Raw genomic sequence first — 18,909 nt, 5'->3', positions numbered from 1 at the left:
ATATTTCCCCTGAGTTTAACATAATTCCAAAGAGAAATAGCAAAGTTACAACTCAAGAAAGTTTACGCATACCAATTCCATGAAAAAGCTTCTGAAACGTCGTCTTCGGCAATGATTTGTGAAGAGGTCGGCCAGATTGTCTTGTGAACGGATTTGCGTGACTTCAATCTTCTGATACTCTTGTTGTTGATGTGAAAAGAAAAACTTTTAGGCAATGTGCTTGGTGTTGTCTCCTTTAATGTGACCCTTCTTGAGTTGTTCGATGCAAGCTGTGTTGTCTTCAAAGATCGTAGTCGAGACATCAACGTGGATAAAGATCGCAGGAGCTTCAAATATGGCCCACTACTGCTCTCAACCAAAAGCATTCCCGAGTTGCTTTATGTAAGGTGAGAATTTCAGCATGGTTAGACGAAGTGGCAACTAAGGTTTGTTTACTTGACCTCCAAGAGATTGTGGTGCCACAAATGGTAAAGACATAACCCGTTTAAGAGCGCGCCTTGTGTGGATCAGATAAGTATCTTACGTCGGCATAACCAACAAGGCGAGAATCGACTCGAGTAGCATAGGGTGTGGCACCGTTCGAGGATTCGTAGGGATAGAACAAGCCTAAATTTGTAGTACCCTTAAGGTATCGAAAAATGTCTTTCACGTTCGTACAATGTATGTGTGTTGGTGCATTACTGTATCTTGGCAAAAGATTAACAACGAAGGAGATGTTAGGTCTAGTGCATTAAGCTAAGTACAATAAAGCGCCTATCGCACTTAGATAAAGAACTTCAAGCTCCAAAATCTCTTCATCATCCTCCTTCGGACGGAAGGGATCTTGTTTTGCATTTAGCGAACGAACGACCATAGGAGTACTCGAAGGCTTCGCTTTATCCTCATTAAAGCGGTGCAACACCTTCTAGGTGTAGTTCGATTGATGTACTAGGATTCCATCCGAACAATGCTCTATCTCGAGACCAAGATAGTATCGAGTCTTACTTAGATCTTTCATCTCAAATTCCGACTTCAGGTGTGCGGCAGTTCTCGCAAGCTCTTTAGGAGTTCTGATAAGATTCATGTCATCGACATATACTGCAACAATCGTAAATCCGGAATGTGATTTCTTAATGAACACACAAGGGCATAGTTCGTTGTTCACATATCCTTGACTAGTCAAATACTCACTCAAACGATGATACCACATTATTCCGGATTGTTTCTATTTTTTTGGATTGTTTCAAACTGTAAAGTGAACACCTCAACCGAATTGAGAGCGTGTTCCAGGGTTTGGAAAAAATTTGAACCAGTCAATGTAAGTCTTTAGGGAACTTTCATGTAAATTTCCGTATCAAGAACCCCATAATGATACGCGGTTACTATATCCATAAGTTGCATATCCAGTTTTTCGGAAACTACCAAACTGACAAGGTAATGAAAAGTAATCACATCCATAATGGGTGAATAAGTTTCGTCATAGTCAATCATGGGGTGTTGTGAGAAGCCTTGTGCAACAAGATGAGCTTTGTAACGCACAATTTCGTTCTTCTCATTACGCTTCTAAACGAAAACCCACTTGTAGCCAACGAACTTCACATTAGAAGGAGTAGGAGCTACAGGTCCAAACATATTATGTTTCGCAAGTGAATCGAGTTTGACTTGGATTGTTTATTTCCAGTTTGACCAATCAGTTCTACATCGACATTCATCAACGGAACGCGGTTCAATGTCATCGCTCAACATGATCTCAGCAGCTACTGCAAATGTTAATGCATCGTTAACAATGATCTCATTTCTATGCCACACATCATCTAAGCTAGCATAATAGATTGAAATCTCACGATTCTCTAGAGGAGAATTCGTCTTTTCAAGGACGCTTCCATAATCTAGAATTTCCTCATGAGTTGAGTAGAATGAGTAAACGATAATCGAATTCACGGTAGGCTCTTCGAGACCTTGTGCCATGGTTTTCCTCTTCCAGATGTGTGAATCCTTTGAACCAAGGGGTCTGCCCTGCTTTTATGTAGGGGTAAATGATTGGTTAGTCACTAATGTACATGGATCACCAAGATTGGAGTCCCGGGCTTCTAGGAGGGCAATTCGTCGTACATTTGGTACATCCATCTTTGTAGGCATGTTCGCAGCTGGAATATGTGATCTTGTCATTCGTGCTAGATCGGTGAAAGCATCTGGCATGCTCTGAGCTATGCTCTGAAGATCTAATATGCGCTGCACTTCAAGTTCAGACTGAACGATGGGGGGATTTAAATGAGACAAAGTGGGAGTCGTCCATGATAATTCGCATCGCTCTTCAGGAACGATGACGTTCTTATCTCCCCCTAACGACGAGAAAATTGTCTCATAGAAGTGACAATCCGCAAAACGATTGGTAAACAGATCGCCTATCAAAGGTTCTAAGTAATGAATAATCGAAGGAGAATCATATCCAACATAAATTATCATCCTTCGCTGAGGCCCCATTTTTGTACATAAATGCGGTGAGATCGGCACATATACTGCACAACCAAATACATGCAGATGCCATATGTCGGGTTCGTATCCGGTAACCAACTGTTGTGTCGTAACAGGCCTCAGGTGGACCAACTTTGATGCGTGCAATATTGCATAGCCCCAAGCAGCGATTGGGAGCTTGGTACGTATGACTAATGATCGAGCAATCATTTGTAAGTGCTTAATGAAAGCCTCTGCCAGGGCGTTCTGGGTGTGAACATGAGGTACATGATGTTCAACTTCAACCCCAACTGACATGCAATAATTATCAAAAGTTTTAGATGTGAATTATCCAGCATTATCCAATTGAATAGATTTGATCGAATAATCAGGGTGGTGAGCCCTGAGCTTAATAACCTGAGCCAACAATTTGGAGAATGCAGTGTTACTTGTGGACAACAAGCACACATGTGACCAACGTGTAGAAGCATCAACCAAAACCATAAAGTATCTAAATGGTTCGTAAGGAGGGTGAATCGGTCCACAAATGTCCCCTTGAATCTGTTGTAGAAAAATGGGAGGATTTGAATGAATCTTGTCATAAGAAGGCTTAGTAATACGCTTTCCCATCGAACATGTTTGACATGCGATTCCTTGGATCGAACATAAACTTCGGGTTAGTGGATGCCCGTGTGAAGATTTAAGGATATGACGCATCACTATTCATCAAGGATGTCCCAAACGATCATACCAAAGTGTAATTTCGTGCGCGGTCCCAATAGTAGGGCCAACCACATAGTGGCATTCTATGGGGCGTATGGTCGTAGTATATAAATCACTCGGGGTACGCTCCATCTTCTCTAGAGTACGCTTTTGGCCATATTCGTAAGAAGTTATGCACAGAAATTCAACTTCGTTTTCTACGTGGGTTTCAGCATAGTAATTGTTATCTTTAATGTCCTTGAAGCTTAACAACGTTCTTCCAAAACGTAGAGAATAGAGTGCCTCAGAAATGGTCAAGATTGTACCATTGGACAACATTATACATGCCTTACCATATCCTTCTATCAGGTTGGATGGGCCTGAGAGGGTTGTCAGCGGTGCATTCTTAGGTATGAAGTTAGTGAAATAGATACGTTCACGCAAAACGGTGTGCATGGTTGCACTATCTACCAGACAACTAACTTTCCCACTAATCATACCTAGAATGAAAAATTAATTTGAATTGCTCACATGCATAATTTTTTTGAAAACAAATATCAATTCAATATAATTTCATTTATCCAAGGATTAAAAACTTAATATCCAAAACAAATCACCAACTAATAATCCAAACATAAAGGAAAATTGTTCAAAAATCAACCAAAAACAAAGGAGGGGTTTGGCCACTAGGTGGAATTCAGCCCCATTTGTCTTATTTCAACTAAAAATAAGTCTATGTCTAAGGTTCTAATCTTCCATAGGAGTGGTATCCTCATGAAAATCAGAAACCTCCATCTTTGTAGTCTCCGGTTCGTCCACTTGCATGAAGTTTGATTCAAACTTCTTACAACGAGAATGATATTTATCTATAACCTTCTTAGGAGCTTAGCAAACATGGGACCAATGGCCTTTTGAACCACAACGATAACACAAGTCCACATCTATGGTTTAAGGTGCTTTGTCCTTATTCTTGAAGTTCGGGGCCTTGGGAGCGAGGTTTGGGCGCTTCTGGGCTTTGTTTCTTCCCTTATACGGGCCTTGACTCTATTGACCTTGGTGGGATGGCTTCTGGCCACCCTTACCATGCCTCTTTTGACGTTTTGGGTGTTGGTTGGTGCTATAATATGCTTCAGGCACAACAGTCACCCCAGTAGGTCGAGCTTGATGATTCTTCATCAACAGCTGGTTCTGCTTTTCAGTGAGAAGTAAAACAGAGATCAAATCCGAGAACTTAATGAACTTCTAAGCTCTATATTGTTGCTGCATGACAATATTAGAAGCAGAGAAGGTCAAATATGTCTTCTCCAGGAGATCCTCTTCAGTCAAAGTTTCATTGCAAAACTTGAGAGGTGATCGGATTTGACAAACTTCAGAATTATATTCATTCACAAACTTAAAGTCTTGGAAGCGCAAGTGCTGCCAGTCATGTCTTGCTTTAGGCAAGAATATGTCATTTTGGTGATCAAAACGATCAGCCAAAGCGACCCATAATGCACGTGGATCCTCTTCAGCAAGATATTCAACTTTGCCAACAGGCTTGTCCGTTGCTTATTCAATAGCAGGACGCAAGTTCTTTGCAATGAGGTAGAACTTCACATCTTGGACCCACTTGAGGTAGTTCCTTCCAGAGACCTCCAAAGCGGTAAAGTCGAGTTTGTTCAAATTCAACATGTTCCTATCACAAAATAGATGTACAAGATATGGTTAGTGTAATGGAGAAAAATCAATCCATTCATGTAGGAGTAGAACATACAGGTTCTAATGGACATGATTTGGTTTAATTTTGCATGAAAAAGCTTCGGGTTTTCATGGGTGATGTGTTTAAATGAAAAACTTTAGGTTTTCAAAAGAGGCATGTTTATAAGAAACTTTAGATTTCAAAATAATTATGAACTTCAGCTTCGTATATTCCTACAGGCAAACACAAATATATATGCAAACAAATATGCAAAAATATAAAATTTAGGTTTACAATTATAATTGAATTTTAATTATTTGGACTTCGGGCCAAATTAAAGTGTGGGTGAAAAAACATAAAACCCATTGGGCCTAAAATAATTAGGCAAATAAAGCTCGGGGCCCAATAGAAAAAATAAGCCTACGGGGTGGCTTAATAACATGGTGCCGTGTGACCTAGGTCCTAAATTGGGCTAGGGTGTCTTGAGTGGGGCTGCAGGCCCACAGGGAGAATGGATAGAGGAATGGGCTGCAGTAGGCAGACCCCAAAAAAAATTCTTTTTTTTTTCTTTCGCGGGCCGCTTTAGGCGAGCCCAAAAACGTTTTTTTTTTTCGCGCTGGGGAAGCTCCAAAACTCAACGAGTTAGAGCAGGATTCTAGGAAGGGGGCCAAACCTAGTGGCTCGGGTGTCCAGCAGAGGAGCCCATGTCTTCAGCTTGCGGCGTGGCGCGGCTCAGCCTAGGTTGGAGCAGGATTTTAGGAGGGGGGCCAAGCCCAGTGGCTCGGGTGTCCAGCAGAGGAGCCCATGTCTTCGGCTTGCGGCGTGGCGTAGCTCAGCCCACAAGCTACAGGCCTGGGCAAGGTCGTGGGTTTAAAAAAAAAAAAAAAAAAGACCCTAGTGGCACCAGGTTTGTTTCCTGATTTAAAAAAAATTTGCTCTTTTTTTCAATTCAATTCAATTCATATATAATTCAATTTGATCCATATGCAATTCAAATAAGTTAATGCATGTACATATATTTGATTCAATTCATAACCAATGTCAAATTCACATAATTCAACAATTATGATTACGAGGCACACACAATTTATGTAGAATCTAAAATTCGTAAAACGTAAAGTTGGGTCATGCATCATGGTGAATGTTCATGCTATCAGGGCTGCAAATATATCAAGACAAAAACCGTTGTTTTGAAAGAACCTGATTGCGTGATGATATGGATAAACTGGTTTGATGCAGAAAAATTCTTCAATGTCATATTCCTAGGCGCAACGGTAGAAGTGTGCTGATAATATGTTGTGGTCTATTTTATCTGACAGGTTTAGGGTGGCTGGCGGCAAGAAGAAGAGAGAGAGATGTGTTTGTAGAATTGTAGGGGAATGTGTGTGTTGTTATCCTTCCTACATTATGCCTTTATTTATAGTAATAAAAGGAGAGAAGATATTCTTTTTTTCCCAAGGAATACAAGATAGAATAGGATATGATAATTAGAAAAAAATCTAATCTAGAATTTACACAATCATACTTAAACTAGGAATGTTTTCAACAAAGTCTTGTTTGTTGCAGATTATATAATTTTCTAATTGCTCTTCGATTATTTCCGTCGCTTATTCCACGTCACAAACCAAGTTATTAAATTGAAGACTTCGTTTCTGTCTACAAAAATCTATAAATATAAAAAGAATTCAAGATCATTCATTGTATTTGAAGAGCTACAGTTAAAAGAGTCACTTGAGATGCTCTTATTAGACTTTGTAGTTTAAATAGAACGAATTCAATAACGTTATGGGCAATTTGTATATACTTTCAAACTAGAGGAGTGAAACAGCAATTTTTGTCAAAATAGTTAAAACGACGACACTGAATATTACTTTCGGTCTTCACTGCTCCGGCTGCAAGTTTTACATTTCACAAGGCGCGCGCGAGTTTTGGTTCTTCCGTTGATTCGTGAACCGGCAATGGCGAGCTCTCTGCAGCGCATGTCAAACCACGCTCGTCTTCTCCGAGCCTCTGTTGCCTCAGGGTCCAGGCCGTTCTCGGCGGACGCTCTGGTCGAGTACATGCCCGGTGAGATCGGAAAGGTCGCTGGCATTCCCGATGAACATCTCCGCCGGAGGGTACGAACCCTTTCGTTTTCTTTCTGAAACTCAATTCGGAATCTTTTGTAATTTTGACTTAATTTCTCCAATGCATTCACATAACCCAAATCCAGTTTTTGGTTTATCGATCGAATTAGGGCACTTGGCATATGTCGAATTCGTTGTATCTGTAGGAAAATAGTAATTTCGAGGCTTGAAGTTTTCATTTTTTTTTAATGAAAGTTACAAGCTATACATAGCTAATATCAATTTATTTATTTTTTATTTTATTTTAAATTGATTGTGATTGGGAATTTTATTGATTTATGAGCGTATATGACAGGTTATAATATACTCACCTGCAAGAACTGCGTCTCAGCAAGGATCAGGGAAACTTGGGAAGTGGAAGATCAACTTTGTGTCAACACAGAAGTATGGTTTTTTGGTTCCCATTGTTGTTGTTCGGCGATTTGGTTATAGATTTTTGGATTTTCTTTGGTTATCCTAGTTTTTGGGGTTGTGAAAATCTTCTGATGTGCTTCATGGTGGGTAGATAGGTTTTATACTGTTTAGTTTCTACTAAGTGTAATGTTGTGCACTGAGATTTTCTGTTGAACAATGTGAATGTTGCGTTTGAAGTGATACTTATGCTTTTGATCTCGTGTTAAATTTTTGCTTAAGCCTTCTGAACACTTGAGCTACTCTTGTCGAGTTTGATATCAAACCAAACTACTTATTTTGTGAAAGTAAGAAATAAATATAATAACCAGCTAACAATTCTTGGACTAATAGTGAATCTCTTCATTGATAACACTGTCTATTTTTTAACCTTTTCTGAGCAGTCCACTGTAATTAGAATGACAATAAAACCTGAAAACCGTGTTGCTTTTGCTAGATGGTGCCTTTCTTGGATTTTGATTGGGATATTTCATGTCATCTCTCAGTCGAGCTGTGAAATAAACTTATTTTTGTTCTCTCATAATTATTGAATGATTATTTTGTTAGCATAATTGGATGATTAATAGCTCATCTCCGTGATATGTTTATAGGTGGGAGAATCCATTGATGGGCTGGACTTCCACTGGGGACCCATACGCACATGTCGGTGATTCGACACTGGGTTTTGACAGTGAAGACGCTGCAAGGTCCTTTGCAGAGAGACATGGTTGGGATTATGTGGTATGTTTTGTTCGTTTTCTTCGTGCTGCTAAAAATATATTTTCATATGTTTTGACTTAAAGATACTTTATAGTTCTTCCTAGCATTTGCTTGAATTTATGCAGTGTTCCCGCTTTATGTCCTAGATGTTTCTAGTAAAACACAAACAGAAACTGACCATTATAGGGTTGGCCTTTATTGAGCTTAAGTTCATCTTGTGTGTTTTCAATCTAGGCATGTATTCATTCCCCAAAAGGTGGAGAAAGAACTAGGCATATATCCAGTGAATTGCAGATATCATCTTACATCTCTAAACGTTTTTTTACTTGCATATCTCGTTTTGGTGGTGTTGATGCCCAAGATCGGGTCGATCTTGGATCAACGTAAATCCGACAGTGAATCACACAAACGCACAAGAACATAAAAATATATTGTGGTTCACCCCAAGTTGGGGCTACGTCCACACTGGTGTCGATATGGTTTCACTATGTAAAATATGTGTTACAATGTACATGGAGACTATAGAGGCCAGGGTTTTCTCTCTTTGCTCTTCTTTTTTCACCTTTTCTCCCCTTCAAGTGAGAGTGAAGGATCCCTTTTATAGAATAAGGGTTTCCTTCACCTCCTACATACATCATGGGCTATGTCATGAGGCCCAACTACTAAGGCCCAATGTATGGTACAACAGGAGTCCCTTAAGTCTTCAATCAAGAGAATCTTTTGGCTGGAGACTTCAAATCCAATCCATGTGCGAGCCGAAATGACCAGATGTCGTCCGAAACTAGTACTTGACATGAAGCGGTGCTCAACGTAAAGCAATACTCAGCTAGAGGTAGCACACGTTGCTTGGCTAGAGGCAATGCTCGCGGCGAGGTGGTTGCTCGGTTGGAAGCGGTACTCATTGCGAGGCGGCTCGTGGCGTTTCTCATTGCGAGTATGCACTCGACTTCAGCTTGCGCTCATTGTGAGTTAACTCTTGACATGACTTGGGTCCGCTTGTTCGTGTTTGCATATTGGGTCTATGGGTCAGGTGCACGGATTGGGTCCACAAGTCGGGTCTTTGAGTCGGGGTCATACGTAGGGACTTTGAGTTGGGTCCATAAGTTAGGTCTATGAGTCGAGGTCGGAGCTCAAGGGTATCCAAGTTTGTGGGTGTCCAATCTCGTAAGTGCCCGAACGATTGGGTGTCCAAGCTTGTGGGTGTCCGATCACATAGGTGTCCAAATGAGCGAGCTTCCGAGCAAGCAGGTGTCTGGTCAAACATGAGACCACCTTTCAAACTAAATCTTTGTCCCCATAAACATGTGGCTCATCGATCTATAAGTTCATCAGTAGTGGTTGGCAAGTTTCTTTAATCAGTAACAATGTTGATCAACGGATCCTGACAATAAATGACAGTTTAAGCATGAGTGCATAATGAATAAATCGATCACAGAATTTGGCAAAAGCATAATGTCATACTATGTAAGTTGTGTGGTAAATGAGTTGTTTCATGTGTGACATTGTTAAGGGCATCACAATATCACTAGGCAATGAATAAATATTGCATAAGCAATTGCCTAAATATGTAGGTCACTAGTGAAATATGATGGAAAGCGCTCTGAGCATATGTGACTATTGTAGCATGCAATCTTAATATAATGACAATTGGGACACACACAATATATATCACAAAATAATAATAATAAAATATTAAATAAACAGTAATTATTTGGAGAAGATGGAGTCCTTATCTTCTCCGATGGATTTTCCCCAAACAATGGAGATGGCAGCCATGGTACAAGGCCTGCTCATGGTCAGCTTCTCAGCACCGGCACCACTCAGGTTGAGTGAGAATCTGATAGTCCAAGTCTCCAGTTTTTGTTGGTGGCGGCAATTCCTCACGAGCTGTGCGTTGTGGAGGTCACAGTTGTGCGTTGCAGCCTGAGTTTGAGCAGCTGCCGTCATTTCCATCATTCTTCTGACCATGGCCTCCACTTCAGATCCCTTTTAGTTTGATTCTGAGGGATTTGGGCTCGGATTCGTTGAACTCTCTCTAGGATTCGAGAAATGATGGAATTTTTGAGAGGGAGTGAGACCCGGTTTTGATTTTGATGGAGCGACCATGGTGGCGGCTCTTTGGGTTTGCAGAAATGAGGGTCTCCTGGTGCTGAGATGGTTTGGGTTGGAGGTTAGGCATTGGTTTTGAGAAATGGAGGCATTGAACACGAAGGAAAGGAGAGGTTTTGGGTTCTCGGGTTTTTTGCCGATTCACGGTGGAGTGAGGGAGGTTGTGAGGGTTTCACGGTGGTGGGATGAAAAAAATAAGAGAGAACTGACATGGCTTTTGTGTCGATTCCCACAGACGGCACCAAATGTTGATGCACAAAATTGGTGAAGACTTTGGAACAATGTAAAGTGTCAAGTTTGTGACCTTCGCTCGGTTGCTCTGGTCACCTGGTGAGGATAATATGTAAATAGATAGAGATAGGGAAGTAAACACAAGATGTATGTGGTTCATCCTAAGTCTGGCTACGTCCACGGAGTAGAGGAGTTCTCATCAACATTGAAGGGTTTACACAAATCCACAAGTTTAAGCATAATTATCATCATTGAGTTCTAATGACTAGTTTAAGTACAATAATGACATTACAGATTAATTGTAGGAGAATGGTCTCCTTTTAGCTTTTGTCCGCGATCGATGTGGGACTCTATGAGCTTTATTTTAACGTTGACATGTGTCGCGCTGTGATTGGCCTCCTGGTTGGAGGGAAACTCTTGTGCAGGGGTGCCTTAGCATGAACCCCTTAGTGAGTCCTTGAAGGTATGATGTTCACTGGTGTTCGGTAGTTTCGGGATTGGTCATGTATGGTACAAACAGGTGGAAAGACTAGTAGCCCTATAACTGTTAGTGTACCTTAAAAACTTAAAATAACTTCCCTTTGACCAATTAACAAGAGTTCTTGAACTTATCTGCAGGTTAAAAGGCGGCAAACACCATTATTGAGGGTATGTGATTCTTTCTTCATATTTTCTGAAGCTATTTCCATTCTCATACGATAACAGTTTCTTTATCTTTTGATTTTTTGTGAATATATTTTGGGTTTTAGGGGTAGGGTGCATACAGCAGACTGTTGTCATTTGAGATTAAGACGGTGGTTTTGTTTGGGAATTAGAATATAAATGCATCCTCAATTTTCCTGAACACAGCATTTGGTTTCTTCCTTCTCTGTTAATAAAGCTCAGACTTACTCTTAAGGACTTGTGTAAATATTATAGTTTCAATCTATTAATTTTGAGCTACCTAGGTGATAATTTCCTGAACCAAGTACTTCATTGAAGTTACACAGTTCTCTCTCTTTTTGGTATTGCCAATTCATGCCATGATTACCTTCTCAAAACAGATCAAACTGCTTTATGCAAGCTGGGTGTGTGGAAGAGTAGATAATGTGTTGTGATGGCATTGACAAAACTGTTGGACGTAGTCCATTGGAAGTTTAGTAGTATAATTTGGCACTTTTTCTTGAATTCGTTAAAGAACAGGAGTAATGAGGAATTGCGTGTCCTTGAGATATAAATTTTCTTAAGTTGGTGACCAGCTTCCTTTGTATCTTTTCTTTTCGGCAATTAGGGATCCTTTCTTCTTTTTGCATTCTCGGAATGTTTGGACATCAAATGGTTATTTGTATGAAGTTTGGTGTTTTTTTCTCTCTAACTGAGCTCTAGTTTCAGGTGAAGGCATATGCAGACAACTTCAAGTTTAAAGGCCTACCGAAAACTGAGGAGAGTTGATTTTGTTTCAATGGTTTTGTTTCTGGGTTCTATCTCAGGAGGGAGGTTGTGCATCAATGCTTTGCAGTTTCCTTGGTTGTATTTCATTGAACGTGTTACTTGACCCAAATGAAACACCGACTACAATAATAAACGGGATTCATGCTGTGAAGTATCTCCCCCTATTTCTTTGACATAAATGACACTGCATTTGTATTCCCTCTATGGTTGATTGTATTTTTACCGTTATTGTATTCCGTGTCGTATTTTGTTATATTTTTTGCTTACAATTCGGTGCAGTGTGAATTGTTTTCTTCGCCCTCTCCTCTCTGTTTCCCTCCTTTGCATAAATCTCAATCCCTTTGTTCTTCTTTCCCCCAAATCTCTTTGTTGGTTGAATGGTAACTGTTACGCTAAGTACCTCGGGGTTTTGAAATTACGAGTTGTCTTGACTATCTGTTTCGAAAACAGTATAAAATCAAAAGTTGTGTTACAGACAGCCGCCTACATTCGATGGTAATTAAAGGTTGTGCTAGAGTCAGTTGCCCACATTCGATGGTCATTATGACCATTTATGAATCGCGGTTTGAAATTTCATCGATAGCTAATGAATCATATCAAACCTTGTTTTAAATCAAAAATTTTATAGGCTTCTAGTTCAGGCAAGCACTTCCAAATATCGATTTATCATATAAAATCAATTTCACCATTCATTTATTAAGAAAATTCGTTATTCCATCAGTGTGACAAAAAGATCGTCTCATAACTCAAACACAATGACAAATTTTCGCCTCAGATAATCCCGGAACCAGATTGAAATTGTTGAAGTTGTATCGACCATGATTCAGCAGCTAAACCTGGTGGGGAGAGGATTTGCCGCCAGCATTTTCAACCTCATGTGAACACCCTGTTAACAGTAATTCCGCTAGTGTCTGGTAACAAGTGCTTCGTATAATATTTGGATTTACGGGACAGAATGATCTTTGTCCGCCGCCTCTCTGGTATTGATTCAATTGAACATTGTGAAAAACCACGCCTCACAAACCTGTGTTATAGACAACGGGTGTCATTCTTCAAGACAGATCATTGAACCTTTCTCTGCTTATAAAAAAATAAAACATGTTGCGGACAAATCACTCCTCCGAAGCACCAAGAAATATGTGGAATAGGCATATCCAACCCTCACGCGACTACAACAAATTGGACCGATTCCACAACGAAAAACCTCAACTAGATTACGGTGTTCCTTTTCATCTTCAGCTCCAAACCAAACTTAATCAACATTACTCCATTAACTAGTGAAACCTCCACAAGCATACATGTAGTTCAAGTAGTGGGAACTAACCAGTCTGCAGTGCGTGTTGTGAGCACGAACAGCTTTTCTAATCCAAGAGAGGATGCCTTCTTCTCAATGTAGTCTGCAGATATTAAAAATCAAAATTCTTAAAAGTACGGACTATCTAACTGTAACGATAATAAAGTTTATAGATATACAACATATATTATATCAAATTGTCCCCTTTGTTTTTAATTGGATCCCAAATTTCAGTTCAAAGCATCTTGGGTTAAATGAATTCAAGATGTTCGGTAGAAAAAGAAGAGGAAAAAACAAGATGTGGTCCAAATCTATGTAACTTAGCCCAGAAATATGATGTGACCTGTTACTCATGTTTCTTCCCTATCTGTATCCATTTAAATATAAAATCCACCTTTCATTTGATCGGGCCTCGTAAAAGCATTTCTTTCTGTAGAGTAAAATCAATTGACATGCTGCGAGGAACAAATGCATACTTTCGGCTATAATGTGATTTGACCACTCATTCCTGGTTAAGAGGTTCATGTAGAATTTGGCATATTTTTCGACAGTTCATGTTGAAAATAAGCTCAGTAACGACCACTGAAAGTACAGAAAGAAATGAGGAAAGCAACAAGAGCAAAGATATATGGATGCTTATTCAAGTTTATATAGTATATTACCAAGTAATTTATCACCCTGCCCTTGACCGCGGCAATCAGGAGAAACTGCAACAGCAGCAACCTCTGCACATTTCTCCTCTGGGAAAGGGAAAAGAGCAGCACATGCAATGATTTGGCCTTCTCTTTCCACCACAATGAAGCAATCCAATTCTTCACGTAGCTATTGGTAAAAATTCAGTTTAAAATAAAACAATTTCAGATCAGTTTTAATTAATAATCACGAGTAAAAAATAGAAGGTTCTGAAAAACAAAAATTAAGAAGGACCGGGAACACAAACCTGTTCATCGCTTCTTGGAACCAATGTGCTGGCTGCTTCTAAAGGTTGTATAATTTGTCTTATTGCATAGAAATCGGATGCCCTAGCCATCCGGGTTCCTTCATACAGGTCACTAAGGTCGAACATTTAATGCACGTGTGAGTGGGTAGATAGAGGAAAACTTATGCATATGTTAGGTACAATTATTTGCTCTCCGTTTTCATAATTAATGTAAGGAAGCTCTTGAAGTTAGACTTCAACAGTATCCAATCTCAGCATGATTAGCCGGCAATGATGAGAATTCATTGGCAGAAAAATATTGAGAATTGTTATTAGCACTCCAAAAACGTCATGTCACAGTCCTCCCTCCTTTTCTCTATTCGGGAGGAGTGCAGGACGACTTTTTTGGAATGTTTTTTGAACTAGTGATTAGAAAATACAAATATAAGACCAAAACAACCATGAACCATAGGAGCCCAAAACAACCAGGAACCATAAGAGCTTATTTTATGCACAATCCAAGCGCAACGAGACCGAAACAACCTCTACGAACTCGTGCAATTCTAATATTCTATCGATGAATTTATAGATGTAATGTGACTTGAAGAATTGCTGCTTGGATTTCCACTAAAATGCTGACCAGGCTAGTAAGCAATAAAAGAGGAAACAAACATAAACCAGGAAAATATAAATAGCAGATAATCACATCAACAACAAAAAGACTGGCAATTAGGACCATCAGCATAGCTTATCATCACATTAAAGTTTATTAGAATCTGACATCAGAAAATCGTCAAAGTACACAAAAATACGGATACATTTACTGCAAAAATAGCATACCTAGCCACCATTGTCCCCAATCCATCTCTTTTAAACAATTCCAACAATAACATGCCCCCTTTAGTGCCATCTAACAGATGTACTCTTTGAACACCTCCCTGGCAATAAACAGAAACTACCATTGGCTGGGTTCTTCAGACTCAACATATAAAGAAGCTGGGACTTTAAACTATGCAGACAAATATTTAACGAAGTTTGTAAACCAGGGGGCAAAAAGGACTGTTATGAGCTTACCCTGCAAACAAAGGCCGCAGCAGCCAATTCTGAAAGGTAACCATTTAATCGACTTAGCCGCTCATGACCTCCAATAGCGAAACCTTGTTCACCAGTCCACAATCCATTCCCATTTTCAAAACCAACACCGTTGTGAAACCTTGCAGTATGATTTTGCTTAAAAGCCCTCCCATTCTGGTGAGTAGCATTATGATCATCATATCCAAAACCAGACAGATTTTCTTCATCGACAGCTTTCACATAGCTAGCAGCTGTCTCACTTTGCCGAGCCCGCCTACGAATCAACATGTCTGCTTCTTCAAGAGTTAAGAAGCGAATAAGGCGTCTACTCTCGTCAAGAATTGGACCATCTATTATGCAGATAAGTTTATCTGCTTCGATAGCCAAGGCACAAGCTGTTGCAACTTCATAAGTGCTGAAATATATAAAAGCATAAATAATCAGCTTAGGTACTATATATGCAAAAGGAGTTGGCAGCATATAATTATCAACAAAATAGATAATCACTACCGAAACAGAAACTATGCTAGCATACTTGCAATTTAAAATTTCTCCAGAGCTGGAATAACCCAGGTTGCTCAATATCACAATACAATCATCATCAAGCCTCTTGCGCATGCGAGAAACATCAACTTTCTTGATTTCACCTGTTGCCCCATAATCAACACCAGCAACGACTCCTCGTCTCTGAAAAACGAAATAGCAGCAGTACTTTACGGAATTCGGTACCAACCAAAAAAAATCACAAATCAAGAAAACAACCTAATGTTTAATGTCACTTTTGAAAGAGTAAGATTCTTACCTTGGCTGCAAGAAAGTTACCACTCTCTACGCTGACACCAACCTCATGCAAACGACTGTTGTCACCGTGTCGACGAATATTGCACATGGAGGGTCCTGGAGAAAGCTTTGCCTCTATCGTCTTAGATATCGCCCCAGCCGCTTGCTTTGCAGCATCTAGGGAATCTGAGTCAGTTACCCTGTACTGACCAACAAACTTTGGCTCCTTTCCTGAAAAGTAACAACTAACATATACCTGCTTAGTGTCAACCTTATAGCACTTCAAATGGTTTAAACAAACCAACAACTTCAAGAACATAAAGGATTAACAATCTAACTAAACTAAATCATCCATGCCCACAAAAAAAATATATATATGCAATATGAAAATCAATAACACTAATAAAACACATTTGTGCTCAACTCCATGATATCATGCTTAGGCTCCGTTTGAGATTGCTTCTCTAAAAAGCACTTGTACTCCTAAGTGCTTCTTCTAGACCTGCTTTAACCACGTTGAAATGTCTACTAAAAATCCAAATCCTACCTGGAAAAACACTTAGAAGTACTTCTCGAAGAAGCATCTAGCAAGTGCTTCTCCAGAAAGTGCTTTTATGAGCCCGAAGCACTTTTAAGTTTTTCTGCCAAACGCAATCAGGACTTTTGGCTGTCAGAAAACCCTCCCATGAGCGAATTCCAAACAAGCCCCATCCATTTGAAATTTACAATAACAAGAACATACAATAAAACACTCACCTCTTCGTGCCAAAAGTTCATCAATTTGCACATGGGGTCCTGGAACAAGAACAAACCTGATCCCCAGGTGATGAAGAAGTGCTATATCCTGCATAAAACCCAAATGTATAAATATATATACTAATAAATATAGTATAATACAAAGAAAAATAAATTAAAAAGAACTTTGCTTAAATTAAAATGCTGCACAGCGCTCTAACAAACAGAGAAAATGAATAAAAATATGATCTTTCCTTCCGCTGATGACATTAATGAATAAAAATCTTTCCTTCCGCTGACGACATTGTTTGTTTCATTTTCTCAGCAGCCAAACAGACCAAATATAAAAATTTCTCAGCAACCAAACAGTTCAGAAAATTAGAAGGCAGAGTACCTGCCTTGAGAATTGATTCCAAGTAAGTGCTATTGGACACAATTTCACCCGATATAATCACAACGAAGGTACTGCCGCGGTGGGCCCATAAATACGGCCAAGCCTCCCGGAACCACAGCACGAACTGCTCGTCCTCCATGCAATTGTAGTTCTCACAATCGCTCTCGCTCTCGTCCATCACTGGGCCATACGCATTACTGCACTTGAGGGAAATTCCCGCCCTGCCCTTCCGCCTCCCTCTATTCGCCAGAGGCAGCCGCAATGGTTTTTCAGTAACGGTGAGAGAAAAGCGGCGAAGCGAGGTTAGCTGGGAGGTTACGGCGGCGAGTCGTCTGTGGGTTCCTAAAGAGGTGTACGTCGCGGCCATTGAAGGGTTGGAAAGAAATGCACACAGAGTGACCTAATCGAAAAATGAATGCTGGAGTGAACTCCGGTAGCCGCGGTCGAAACTGCCCACACCGAAGTTTTGGTTTACTACCATGCACCACTTCACAATTTTCGCCCGTTGGTTGGCCGTATTTTATTTGGGCTTAAATTTCACACTAATAAAATTCGAGGTGTCACAAATATTCTTGAATTATAATTGTATAAATTATATATAAATTTGGTTTTTGGTCAAGAAACTGTTATTGATATTTAAAAAATTTCATTCTACACTATTTGTAAGTGTACTTTTCTTTTTAAATATAGAAAGTTTGAAGTGCAAAATAAGAATTTTGGGATGTCAATAATAATTCATTTTAGTTAGAGCAACTTCACCCCTAAAGACTTTGTGCCAGCACCCAGCCTATTTATCTACTTCAGTGAACAGTAATAGACCCTAATGAACAGTAATAGGCCAAAACATCTCCACCCCAAAAAAAATGTGTTGGCACCCAGTCTAAAAATACGCTGGCACAAACGATCTCCTCCCCTACAAAATGCTCTGGCACCCAGTCCATTTAAAATATTAAATAATTTTTTTATAAAATAATAAATTAAAAAAATAGTTTTAATTTCGGATAGGATTTTTAACCAATCTCGTCATGCCACGTGTCATTATCCGAACGTACTATTTTGTGAATAGATTTCCGCTAAGATTTTCAACCAATCCCGACAAGCCATGTGTCACTTCCTGTTTATAATAATTTAGGCAAGATTTCGATAAGATTTTCAACCAATCTTGTCACGCCACGTGTCATTATCCGAACGTACTATTTTGTAGATAGATTTCTAATAAGATTTTCAACCAATCCTGACACACCACGTGTCACTTCTTGTTTACAATAATTTAGCCAAGATTTCGATAAGATTTTCAACCAATCACATAGTGCCACGTGGCATTGTCCAGAACCTCATCTTCTCTTTTTTTGTCCATATAAACCCTACATCCCTACATCCATCCTCACACTAAACTCAATCACTTTTTTAGCTCAGAATTCTTCTTTATCGTTTTCAAATCTTGAGTTCTTACAATGTCTTCTTCAAGGAGAGTGTATAAACAGTTGCAAGAGCAGCAGAAAAGGTTGTTGGCACAACAGGAAGAATTGATCAATCTTGACGAAGGTGGAGGTGGAGATAAGGCCTTCGCAATGGAGGAGGATGAGGATGATCACCATAGAAGGTGGAGGGCCTCACATTCCCGCTATATCATGGAAGTTGTGGGTCAGATAGCCAAACCCAAACGTGCGGCAAACATCGATAGAAGAAGGGAAAGACGAGGTAAAGATCTCTTGGAAGATTATTTTATTCCCAACAGCGTTTTCCCTGATCATGTTTTTAGACGTCGTTTTAGAATGCAACGAAGTTTGTTCGATAAAATCATGAGTGCTGTTTGCAACCATGATCCATATTTTGTGCAAAAAAAAGATGTTTTTCATGTTCTAGGTCTTCTTCCTGAGCAAAAAATTACGG

At 39.6% G+C, this 18,909-nt stretch overlaps 2 protein-coding genes across 3 annotated transcripts; one reads left to right on the top strand and one right to left on the bottom strand.

The window, feature by feature from the left end:
* The first annotated feature begins 6,679 nt into the window (after positions 1-6,679).
* On the top strand, positions 6,680-12,053 carry LOC137737986 (NADH dehydrogenase [ubiquinone] iron-sulfur protein 4, mitochondrial). 2 transcript variants are annotated; one of them, XM_068477582.2, is made up of 5 exons: positions 6,680-6,930; positions 7,235-7,323; positions 7,941-8,070; positions 11,008-11,037; positions 11,755-12,053. In XM_068477582.2, the coding sequence occupies exons 1-5, from the start codon at positions 6,772-6,774 to the stop codon at positions 11,818-11,820; spliced, it is 474 nt and encodes a 157-aa protein (XP_068333683.1). In that variant the 5' UTR covers positions 6,680-6,771; the 3' UTR covers positions 11,821-12,053. The 2 variants fall into 2 exon arrangements, with proteins under 2 accessions (XP_068333683.1, XP_068333692.1); XM_068477591.2 differs by having other exon boundaries at positions 6,682-6,930; positions 11,761-12,053.
* Positions 12,054-12,469: 416 nt separating this feature from the next.
* Positions 12,470-17,586, bottom strand: LOC137723309 (putative amino-acid acetyltransferase NAGS2, chloroplastic). Its single transcript, XM_088685065.1, has 10 exons — positions 17,021-17,586; positions 16,644-16,731; positions 15,910-16,118; positions 15,643-15,794; positions 15,108-15,522; positions 14,874-14,971; positions 14,055-14,166; positions 13,777-13,936; positions 13,145-13,217; positions 12,470-12,844 (listed from the first exon to the last, which is right to left on the bottom strand). Exons 1-10 carry the CDS (start codon positions 17,381-17,383, stop codon positions 12,694-12,696), a joined length of 1,821 nt encoding a protein of 606 aa, XP_088541191.1. The 5' UTR covers positions 17,384-17,586; the 3' UTR covers positions 12,470-12,693.
* Positions 17,587-18,909: the final 1,323 nt, after the last annotated feature.

Source organism: Pyrus communis, chromosome 15, assembly GCF_041283825.1.
Source record: "Pyrus communis isolate YQ-2024b chromosome 15, ASM4128382v1, whole genome shotgun sequence".
Taxonomy (NCBI): domain Eukaryota; kingdom Viridiplantae; phylum Streptophyta; class Magnoliopsida; order Rosales; family Rosaceae; genus Pyrus; species Pyrus communis.
This window is presented reverse-complemented; position numbering and strand designations above follow the sequence as displayed.